This window comes from Corythoichthys intestinalis, chromosome 9 (genome assembly GCF_030265065.1).
Source record: "Corythoichthys intestinalis isolate RoL2023-P3 chromosome 9, ASM3026506v1, whole genome shotgun sequence".
Lineage (NCBI taxonomy): Eukaryota > Metazoa > Chordata > Actinopteri > Syngnathiformes > Syngnathidae > Corythoichthys > Corythoichthys intestinalis.
Genome location: NC_080403.1, coordinates 22,676,346 through 22,688,555, shown reverse-complemented (window position 1 = coordinate 22,688,555; position 12,210 = coordinate 22,676,346). Strand labels below are relative to the sequence as shown.

The window sequence follows — 12,210 nt, the reverse complement described above, 5'->3', positions numbered from 1 at the left end:
TTTAATGCCTCACTCGAGTCGGAAAAACACGAAAAAATCGGATTCGTGCATTAAGACCTGTAGTATGAACGTAGCCTTATCCATGCAATCAGATAAATTGCAAATCCCTAAAAAACATTCCAGTACCTACATAATTGACAAGTATATTTATCAATGGCAGTGAATAACATAACGTTTTTACTCCCTGATGACATAAGGACTTGAATAGCAAAAAGTTGGGAAACGTGGGGGTGATTCTTTGACTCAACACTTCAGAAATACAGTGGTACCTTGACATACGATCGCTTCGACACAGGATCTTTTCGACATCCGACATATGATTTGACCCGCCATTTGTTTCTACATCCGACGACATGCTCGAAATACGACGATTTATGACAGTGCCGCAGTTTCTTTGTTTTGACAGAAGACGGACTCACAGCAGATTTTCTTGTCAGAGAAAACACGGGTTCCAAGGTTAGTGCAGGTGGTGAAAAAGGAAAGAGGTGACGCTTACCATTGAAATGAAGATGGAAATAATAGAAAAATATGAGCGTGGTGTGCGCATCCGTGAACTGGCTTGACAATACGGCCGTAGAATGTCGATCTCAATGGTCCTCCTCCGACCGCTGTTGCCAGTCTTTATAAGTTAAGGTGACAATTATTATTGTGATAACATCGCCAAAGAAATCGCCAGTTTCGTCAGATTTCTAATCATTTATTCCATCAACTTGTGCAACACAACACGCCTACTGTCCGTGGCAGTTGACGCCAGCAAAAAAAACATTAAAAGAGAAAGTAAAATCTCTACCGCACTCTATCTCAGTGTTTTTCCAACCTTTTCTGAGTCACGGCACGTTTTTACATAGGAAAAAATGTCGCTGCACACCATAAACCAAAAATTTGCCAAAATTACTATCCTGTACAGTATATTTAATTGTCCAGTAATTTCTCAATATTTATTCTAACTCAGTGTGACTTGAGCCTGTTTAGATGAACACAAAGCCGATATCCTGGCTAGAAATTGAAGAAAGACGCACACGAAGCTCTTCTTCACCAGCTCTTTGTCTCTCTGTTTTGTTGTTGTTGTTTTTTAACCGCAGTTAGGCTTGAAAAGCTCAGACTTGTCAGACAGGGGGACTTTAGCAATGTCTTTAACTGCATCAGGGCCAAGCATCTCACTGACAATTTCTTTGCAGGCAGGTAGTATTACTTTCTCTGCCACAGTGTGGGACTTTTTGAATTTAGCAATAAGTTCAGCAACAATGTAACTGGCTTGGATGGCTTTCTCATTTATCTTTGTAGTTTTCCTCAAAAAAGTTGCCTGCTTCTCTGTTTTCACGAAGGCAAAATTGTCCATAGACTTGATTTGAAGCGACGGGTGTTTCGTTTGGAGATGACGTTTAAGCTTGCTTGGCACCATGGCGGTGTTGGAGAGTTGCTTGTGTCACATTCAAGAACTGCTCAGATTTCTAGCCATCGGCCACCTTGCTGTCCTCGAGAATGTGTTGGAAAAAAACACGATTGACGGTTGTCACATATGGAAAGGACACTTATGTGTATATCGACACTTGATGAGTCTAATCCAATGATGTACAGTAGACGTGCTGGGGTCCACATTGTCGCGGACAGCAAGGTGGCTAGAAATCTGAGCAGTTCTTGAACGCAACACGAGCAATACCTCGCTCATTTGAACACAACTGAAACCTTCTACCTAGTCGTTCCTTCCTTCCTTCCTTCTTTCCTTCTGCAACTCCGCCTGACGACGTTAAAAAAAAAAAAAATGCAATATTGAATAATTTCTCGCGGCACACCTGACAATCTCTCACGGCACACGGGTTGAAAAACACTGCTCTATGCCACTGTCACGGTGCGTTCAGGTACAGTACGCAAAAACGTCCGCCACATTAGAATCCGATTCGTTACATTATTATAATATTATTCAGATTTTTATTTATACTTTATTTGTTTTGCAATGTGTAATTGCCATTTGTAATAGTACGAGCAGTATTTAATAAGGATTTAATGTCGGTTTTTGGGCTGCGGAACGAATTAATGGAATTATAATATATTCTTATGGGAAAATCCTGCACGACATACGACCATTTCGACTTACAAACAAGGTCCTGGAACGAATTCACTTCATATGTAGAGGTAACACTGTAGTACTGTACCATTCATCTGCAATGTGGCACTCGTGACTCCAAATATATTTCATGATCATCAAATTTAAGTGGTTCCCGTCATACTCCACAAGGTCTTGTCAATGGGGATGCAGGATATTAAATGTAATTTTAGCATATTAAGAAATTATAGACAATAGAAAAAGTATCATCCAGCTGTACAGTTTGATGCTTAGGGAGTGAAAATCTCCCATGGTTTGGATTCAATTCTGCATAGTTTTCTTTTAATATTGATTGATATTGACTTAAAAACACAAAACACTCTTTAAAAAAACATTTGCAAAATCTAGTTTTCACTGAACTTTTGTTGTTCAGTTGAACCTCCTTTTGTTTGCTCAATTTGAAGAAAAAAACAACACAATGCGGATTGTGTTTTTGTGTGTGTGTGTGTGTGTGTGTGTGTGTGTGTGTGTGTGTGTGTGTGTGTGCGTAGCCTTGAAAGTGCAGTAGCTCTTGCCCCACGGTGATAGTGGAGATCTCTGCGGTCGTGGTAGCGGTTCAGTATCGCCTAATGAGCGGGGACATCTAAAGTAAAGAGTGGCTTCTGCATGGTTTTTAATCTTTTTAGCTTGGTGGGAATGCGTCTGAGTCAGTTTTGGCTCACTTCTGTCTCCAACCCACCTCTGAAGTGTCACTCTCTTATCTTCTTGTCTTACTTTCTTTCTGGCTCACTAATCTTCATCTTCTCACCTCTTGTTATCGATATCGGTGGTGTAAAAGGCAATGTACAGAAGTTACCCCAAAGTGACTTATTAGCAAGCATCTCTCATAACTGGTGTGTTTTATTTTGGGTGGCCATCGCTACCTAGCCAGTAGGCTCCGGTTGGCTTGATTTGGATCCTCATGTCAACGTGTTTGTGGCTATTATGACATATCATTAGACAAGAATGTCTGTGCTTCCTCTTCTCTTGCCACAGAAATGCTCTGAAAAAAAGAGACAGCGCGCTTGAAAACATCACATTCCCACAGGTTAACGTGTCATTTTAGGCCATGTTCCTCTTAAATCGACTGTCAGGGTTCTTATGATAATCTATAAAACATGGCCGCCTTGAATTTAAATGAAGTGGCACATTCCATCGTGGGGTAACCGCCAAAGAGGAGCAAAGAGTGCATTGCCACACAAATGATAGCCTTTATGATCATAGTTTGTGTGTGTTTTTTTTTTGTGCAATGACAAAGACAGACGGTTATTTATCCTACTATTTTGTCATTGTTAATACTATTTGATAAAAACTCAAAGGAAGCGTCACTGCTAAGATGGAGATCAGGTGGGAGGTGTTTGTTCTTGGTTGTGGTCCTCGCCTGAGTCATCGCACCAATGTCAGACGGCATGTATGACTCAACGGGCGGCCGCAGTGAGTATTTCTCAATGTCATGTTCCAAAATATGTGTACAAAGATTAAAATCGTTCATTTTCCACGAGTTCACATGAATACTAAGTCATTTAACTGGTGTGAGGTGTTCTCCCGAGGACGCGCTCGTCTTGCTACGTTTTGGTTTTGTTGAGCGTGTGGGTGTCCATGGGCCTCATGTGGTGAATGATTGAGTCCAAAACAAGAGAGTTGACTTTCTACAGACGACAACGAGGTCGTCACAGTTTGCATCAAATTAAATATACATTAATTACAAGCAGGCATTATTTTAAATTATAGCATGTCATCAGGAGCTTTATTCCAACTACGATGCACATTATTGTTTGTTTTGGTTATTGCTCGAGAAGATGATGAGAGGGTTTTTTTCATCAAAGTGTTTATAAAAAACAGAATTTGAGAGGAAGATTAAAAAAATGTGCTTAAGTGTTGGGAAAAATGTGACACAAAATTGTTGATTTAAAGATTCCCTATCACCACTGTTCAAAAAGCAATTCGGTTTAATTTGTATTGTAATTATTTTAAATCTGCAACAAAAATATTGCAAAGCAATACTTTTTGATTTTTGGGATCAAAATAAAAAAAAAAGTGGGTTATATGTAAATATGTGGAGTACATATTATTTACTTGGCGCAATATAAAAACTGAGGTCAGTTGAAAGAATTCACTTGGGCTGTGTAAAATGTTTTGTTGACATTTTTTAGAGGAAAAATCATTTAAATGAACATCACGTTCAGGTCAGTTTATCTAAACTGAAACCTAACCCTATCTTACATGTAGTATGCTAATTGTTTCAAAACACTTTTTAAGGGTATATTTAAAAAAAAAATGTTACATTTTGAATTATACAAACTTAACAGTATTCTATGACGCTTGGATTTGCGACTTTTTTTTTAAACAAAATTTTTAAGTTTTCCGCTCAGCAGCATGTCTAATAAAGTTGCATAAATAATATTAAAAAAAAAAAACAAATAGCACTCCAAATTTTTTAACAGTTAACACATTTTTAAAAAAATTTAAGTATAGCTAAAATGTTAATCTTACACTCATCGTTAAGGTCACGCAAAAACAGTGCAAGAGAGTTCTCGAGGTCACCAGCATCTCTCATGTTGTCAACTATAGAAGCACGGCTTTATAGTTGTAATAAAAAACTTGAACATTATTAATTCATCTACTGTTTCTGTGTATCATATTGCCTCTGCAAAGCCCTTTGAGACAACCTTGTGATATAGGGCTATACAAATAAAATTAAAATGAAAAAAAAAAACACAAGGCAAATATTTTACAAAATATCAAATATTGACGCCAATAATCGACAAGGCCAATAATCAATCTGTCCATAGTAAAAACCACAGAAAATTTGAAAAGAAGTATCTACATGTATGACTTTATATAGAGATTTGGGTCATTTAAAAAATAAGATAGGCTTTAAAATTTTTGAAACCACAAATTTACTTAAAATAAGTATGTAATGTTAATGTTTAAAGGTGTCTGTGACAAATGGAGGCCTAGTTGTTGCCTCTTAACACCCACAAAAAAAGAAACGAGGTAATTTCTGTGTCATTATTGCCCACCACATGATTGCAATGTAAGATCACATGTGCGGATTGTAAAATAAACGGCAGTGTGTCGCGCGTTGCTGTCCAGTCGATGCCTTCCGGCTCATACACAATTCGCGCATGGAGAACTGCTTCGTGTCAGTGCAAAATCAAAATAATTTTCCTTGACCTCAAGTTAAGTTGCTTTGCTGCGGTTTTGAATTTAAAAGAAAAAGCAATTCCTCCATGGTGAATGCAAATTTTCACACTGTATTTATTTTACTGACTGGCTGGCTACGAAGAAGCAAAAAAACACGACGGATCACATGCAATCCAGATTTTTCGACCCCTGAGAGGAGAACTGTATTGAAGTTGAAAAAGTAGGCTCTTTGAGGTACATTGACATCATGTGATCAAGCTCATCAAGCATGAAACGGCAGCGTTCTTCAAGCGCGCTCTGGTTATGAGTCACGGTCTTCCCCTGCGCACTTTGTTGCATGTTAAATAGCTCTCGACTGCGTGTTGTTTAGTGTTTACCATCTTTGCACAGCCACTCTCACACTGCATGAATTGATCACCACCAACTCCTTTGTACCTTCGCACACAAACTCAAACCTCCTGCGCCGTTCAAAGTACAAACAAAAGAAGCAGCTATTTGAAGGATGCTCGCGCCATCCAAATAAATAAATCAACAAGGCAGATAATGAAAGCCATGCCGGCGCGGTGCAGCTTCAAATGGGCCGGTGTCATTCACTGTCATAGCGGGGGGAAATTAGAGCCAATTTTACACTAATCCGGAACAGACTTGTTCTCTTCTCAGGGCCTGCTGGCGTGCCCTGTCGTCGTCCTCCGGGTACGCAGTGTTGCACCTCGGGTGCATCGCTCATAAAGCGATTTTTCATTAATTTCCTGCCTCGTTACAGCAGGTTAATTTGAACCTGTGGTAGCACGAGGGCGCGGATGAACAGACGTTACATGTCAAGCGTCGTTTTCAAGAGGTTAAGTAGGGTAAATGAGAGACATATTGCTTAGAAATAACCCTGGATGACTACATTTATACACCATAGTTTTGCAACTGAACTATTTCCGGCATAAAATATAAAAGGCATAACAACACGTGGCACTCAGAATGTGAAATGTAAATTTGTTTTGCAGTTCCTTTAGGAAAAGGCTTCTATAAGTTCATTGTTCATGACTGTTTTGCAACTGGATTTTCTGTATTAAATATGAAATACATGCATTGCATTCCAGGGATCTACAGATAGAAAGGCTTGAAGTTCTTAAAAGAAAATGTTATTATCAGTTAAAATAATTTGATATTGAAACCCCTCTTGATGTTTTCGTTTTCATACAATTTGTAAAATTAGTTTAACTAGTAGGTCGCCATTGCTGTTGACGTCGCATGGCAGAGTATGACTCTAGCAACATAAATTTGTCATCTGTTCAACCCTTTCAATTCGAACCCGAGAGAAACATTAATGAGCATGACAGCTTTGTCGATATTTCACAAAAAGGCAGCATAAGCAAAATAAACAGGAAAGACGGTATGAGACGAGATTAGAATAGGAAAAAAAAAAAGTGTTCTGCCAAAATGTGCTACACTTGTGAAACGTGCTCCAAGAGGCGAATTTGACACGCAAAGTACTACTGTGCGCTTTCAGCTTGTTTTGTTCAGATGTATACAGACAGAACATACTAAAGATGCCTTAAGAAAATAAACGTAGTAATATCAAATAGATATAGACAATAGATTTATGTCTGAATTTTGGGGGCTTGGAACGGATTAGGGCATTTAAATGGTAGACGCGTCTCTACTTACAGATTTGTCAAGTTACGAAAATATTTCCAGAGCCAATTCATTCCGTAAGTAGAGGTACCACTGTATTAGGTTGATAAACATATGTCAGATCGTTGTTGAAAGTAAATATAGTTTGGTTACTATTACAAAAAATACTATTATTATTCAATATGGTTTGTAGTAAGTACACTTTGTTAACTCATTGGTTGCCAATAAATGTCCAATCCATTTTGACTGGAAGGGCTAGGCTGGCACTGACGCTTACTTTATTTCAGGCGCCACTTATTGAATGTAGCATTGTCAGAAATATGTTAACTAGGTTTAGACTTATTGCCAGTTTGGATAGAAGTAACATTTTATGAAGTCACACATATAAATGTTACATTTTAAAATAAATTTGTTGGTGGACTCATTGGCTGCCATTGACAGCAATAGATGTCCAATCCATTTGGACTGAGAAGTGCTGAGATTGATTGAACGACTTCTGCTAACCCTCCCAGTCTAAATGGATTGGACCTTTATCAGTGGCACTAAAACATGATCATTCAATGTCAGCCATTCCAGTTCAAATGGATTTGATGCCTATTGTTGTCAGTGGTAGTGAATGAGTTAAGTTGGCTACCAATGAAGGTAGAAATTGCGTAGCAGGTGTATATGCAGGCTAGGTGTTAGCATATCATAGCTGCACTTGTCTGAAAGTAGATTGAAGTTTTAACACTTAGCTTTAGCATCAAAGGTCTGCCACACGAGTCACTTAAGCAGGTTCCAAGGAAAATGGCAGGGAATTCCTCCAAAAACAAGAACAAAAAAACAAGAGGAACTAAAATATCCAATGTTAAGAAGTATTAAAGTATGACTCTTCAAACTTTTTCTATTTTGTTGTACTTCGTTATGAGAGGTTCCTTAAACTTCTATCAGGTGTGACACCTCTATTTTCCCCCTATTTCTCTTCCTGTCCTTGACTTCCTGGTTTAGGCAAGCCTGTTCTACTTTTTGCCTATTACCAGCTCTATAATACCCAACCTAAAATGAGCAATAAAACAAGTGTCGGCCACCATTGTAAATTAAATAAATAAATAAATAAATAAGCCCTTTAAATCGAAATGTTGTTACATTGCTAAGATATTAGTCACTGTACGAAAGCCTTGTCCATTTGGAATGTCGCAAGTGGTGTCAAAGGAGTTAAAATGATTGAGTTGAATAATTTTGTCTAAGAGTTGCTAGCATAAGTCATTACTATCATCTGTTGAAGTTAGCTAAGAACGAAAATAAGATAGCTAAACTAGCTAGCGCAGGGTGACCACCTTTTGATTTCCAAAAAAGAGGACACTCCGCCCGGCCTTGAAATACTTGAATTTTACTGAAAGTTCACTCAAAGATGCCGAAATCACATTAAAATATTTAAAGTGTGCCTCCTCCTTCTGGATAGAAAAATCCAGTTTTATAAAATACATACATACATATACATATATGTATACATATATATATATAAATATATATATAAATATATATATATATATATATATATATATATATATATATATATATATATATATATATATATATATATATATATATATATATATACATCAGGGACGTGCGGTGAGGTTCATGGTTGGTGAGGCACTGACTCCTTTAGTGTCAGATTTCCAAATATACAGTATAAACCAAAAAGGGTAGCTTATTCAATTGGCTACTGGTTATTTCATATCTCATCAGCATTCTTCACAAAACACGCACACACGGTACATATTATCGATACGTAAAAGTAAGAAAATAACATGCATTTGCTCTACACCCTCAATGTGTTGGTCGTCGCAATTCTATAATTCATGCAAAATAAATGAGAGTAAAGAGTGGTGTACAAAACCACAGAATTCAATTCTGACCTTTAGTGAAATATTCAGTTGTTTTTAAAACTTTTAATTCTGATACTTTAATCAATTTATTACAGATTGCTAAACAAAAAGTGTAAAAAGAAAAACAAAGAATATTTTATTTAAGGCCAAAATTTAGTTTTTAAATATTCTATTGTATTTTTCTTGGTCTAAGCTCTTTTTTTTTTTTTTTTTTTTTAAATAAGATTGAAATGAAAACTTTGTGCTCTTGCGCCTGTCCTTCACCACAAAAACCGGCGTTACTTTGGAAGGGCATAGGTTTGGTATCAACATTCGTAGGGACAATATAACAGCATAACCTGCATGTAGGTACACTTTTTGCTGGGGACGGGACATTAATTAGACCAAACAGATTGGATGAAGGGGGCAAAGGGCCACATTTCTCATGTATATGAACCTAATTAATTAATAGGCAAAATGATCAATGCAAAATAAATCCTTATCTTCTGATAATAATTTTTACATGAATTGGTTCAGATGATACACTGTTCGATTCAAACATTTGTTTTCAAAAAATACTAAAGAAACATTTTGAAAACTTCCTCAATAAATGTCTGGTTTTTATTAGCAAACATAAACATAATGAAAATAATTCACTTAATAATGGTAGGGTCAATTCTATCCTTACAACATATGGAACTATTGAAAGATCTAAATTCTCTATATAACTGAACATTATATCATGCAAAAAAGGTAAGGTTGCTTAAAAGTTGGTGGGGACAATTTTAGCATCCTGAAAAGTTGGTAGTGTTATGTCCCTACCGTCCCTATGCAAACCTACGCCCTTTTTGTAAAAGTCCTCCTTATTTTCCTTTACTTTAAAAAAAATCTCTCCGCCTCAATGGCGAGGATTGCTTCAATTAGATCGTTCTGTGTTCTATTTGACAAGCCAGAAAACACAGTGGATGTGTCCAAAAGTCTAGCTAACCTTTCATCTTTCTCAGCAAAACCATGTAATCGTTCTACATATATGCCACGTTTAGAAGAGCTTACACGCTCATCGTTACCACGAAATGTTAACTCCTGTTTAGCTAGGATGCAGGTTGCATTAATGAGGTATTTCAAACTCTTTACCTTAGCATTCTGGATGCTACCGTTGAGATTCCGCTGTTCGTCAAAGCCAAATCGATCCTTGAGCTTCCAAAAGTTTTTAAAGCAATCAGGCTTTGAATGTGAGTGGTCGAGCTCTCGTGTTTGCTGAGGCTTCGTGGTAGTTTTTTAATGTCACAATATCTCGTGTTAGTCCAGACATTGGCACAAGTTGAGAAAAAAAGGCAGGGAAAGCAGCAAAGCCGATTTTTTCGAAGGACAGCCACATAGCCAGTCTTTTTTTCGGGTGTACCAGTCCGTTTGAAAAGCGCGAGTTATCTTCTGTCCCGTAGTTTGAAGCAAACCTTTTAGCTCCGGTGTTGTGTTATCCGCGTCCACATTTAACGGAAAGTCCAGTTTCACGTACGCCCCCTTGCAGTGCGGCAGAGTACTATCTGCCGCAATCTGTGCCTTTTCACTGCGGTTTTATTTCCCATCAGCAAAACTAAATATGTCGCTAACAAACATTAAACTTTAAGGGATAAAGACATTAGCCAGACTGTGGAAAATCAGGTCAAATAAACGTATCTGGAAACATTATAATGGCGACATGCAGATGTACGGCAACCAGCACGCTCCAATTCCATGTATCAACCCAGTTTGTAATGGATTGCGCAATCAGAGGTGAGGCTGTACTCGTTGCTGCCGCACCTCTCGTTTCATTTCTTTATTTGAACAGGAAATAGGCAAATTCAGCGATTTTGACTATAAAAAATGTTTGAAATGAGTCATACATAAAGAGCAATGGACAAATATTCATATAAATTTGATGCTATAATTATTTTTTTGTCATGATGACAGGTGAGGCTCTGCCTCACCTGCCTCCCCTGACCGCACGTCACTGATATATAAACCATAGAACAATTCAAATTCTCAGAGGTTTTTCAACAGGCTTTATTCTTCCTAAAAAATAATCAAACAATAAAAATGCTATATATATAGATAAATATTAGGGGTGTAACGGTACACAAAAATCTCGGTTCGGTTCATTTTCGGTACAGTAAGAAAAACAAATGCAAAATACAAATGTGCTAATTGTTTATTACACACCGTTGTGCTTTCAACAATAGGAACATTAGCCTATAAAAAGCTAGAATTCTGCTTAAAAAGTAGCGGGTATTTAAAGATAATCCAACAACAATTTGCCTTTCAGACCCCAGGTATTGGTCAGCTTTCTTTCTGGAAGAAAGAAGAAAAAAGAAGTCCTGTGCTAAAGAGAAAAACAATCCCAATGACAAAGATACTAACATGTATTTTACAAATGAAATGCCCCAATGAATTTATTTATTTTTTCTTATGAACGGTTTTCAAAACCTTTATTGGTGGATTTTCTCAAGATAAAGCACCACATAGAAATTAATAAATTTAATTATGTAAGCAGGATCTGTCTATTATTCTTATTATTTAATTGCAGGTGTTTTAGCTCATTTCAATTAATTTTATTAAAATGGGCTATTATTTATTTTATTATGTTTTTATATTTTACAAATGTGATATAGTATTCATTTATATTGTATATTTTATGTTGTATAACCAGGGGTGCACATATTTTTTTGCCCAGGTTCTCAGAGGAGGACCTGGAGATGTGACTTGGTCCTCATTGAGCTTGAGAGCCGACCCGCCTGATGCGATAAAATTATGACAAGCTTTACTTAGACCAAATTACCTTTAATTAATTATATTAACAATTAATGCTTAATTAACATCAACTGGCACAACAAAATTGCCATTACTTTGAAGTGAAATGTAAAGAAATAAACATAAAAGCACCAATTCAAAATAAAGGGCATTATGCGGCTCCCACATTAACTCCAAGCCTTTGTAAAAGTGGGATGTCCTCCTCATAAGTCCTCATTGAACGTGCATGTTTAGCTTTGTAAAATGCGAGCAAAAACACGTTTGTCAGTGCATGGTGCTGTTCTTCATTACCTTTATTCCGCCACTTGTCCATAGGGCGAGTGGGCCCCTGTCTGACATCGATAGTTTGCCTAATTGCCACATGCTCTCTGTTTTTTTCGTGCTTTTCAAAGTTTGGATGGCTGAAATTCTTTGACCCTACATAAAATGCGCTGCTCTTATCAGCGACATTGGGATTCTCACGGCACATTTTGTACCGCATTTCCGTGCGAGCATCATTTGCTTCTAGTCATGGTACCTCCTGCAGCCACTTTTCAGCAAAGTCCTTTTTTTTCGGTAGCTCCGGTGACGTCTCTGTCGTCTGTCTGTCTTTTGACGGAGGTTGGGGGGACACCAGTTACTCAGTGGGGCCTGCCTCTTCGACATTTTGAGAAGTTATTTTCTCGTGTCCGCCGCAAATACAGTGGTCAGCCATCGGTACGCAAAAGCGTATAGAAG

General features: G+C 37.5%; 1 protein-coding gene across 2 annotated transcripts in view; it reads left to right on the top strand.

Moving 5' to 3' along the window:
• The window catches only part of LOC130922446 (zinc finger E-box-binding homeobox 2-like), a 66,030-nt gene that overhangs the window by 35,056 nt on the left and 18,764 nt on the right, over window positions 1-12,210 (top strand). Inside the window, exon 1 of one of the 2 annotated variants that reach the window (XM_057847266.1) lies at window positions 3,501-3,517. The exons of the other annotated variant lie outside the window; for it this stretch is intronic. Coding sequence (XP_057703249.1) covers window position 3,517 — 1 coding nt within the window. The 5' untranslated portion in view covers window positions 3,501-3,516. Of the gene's footprint in view, window positions 1-3,500; window positions 3,518-12,210 lie in introns of those variants that run through there. 2 annotated transcript variants of the gene reach the window in all.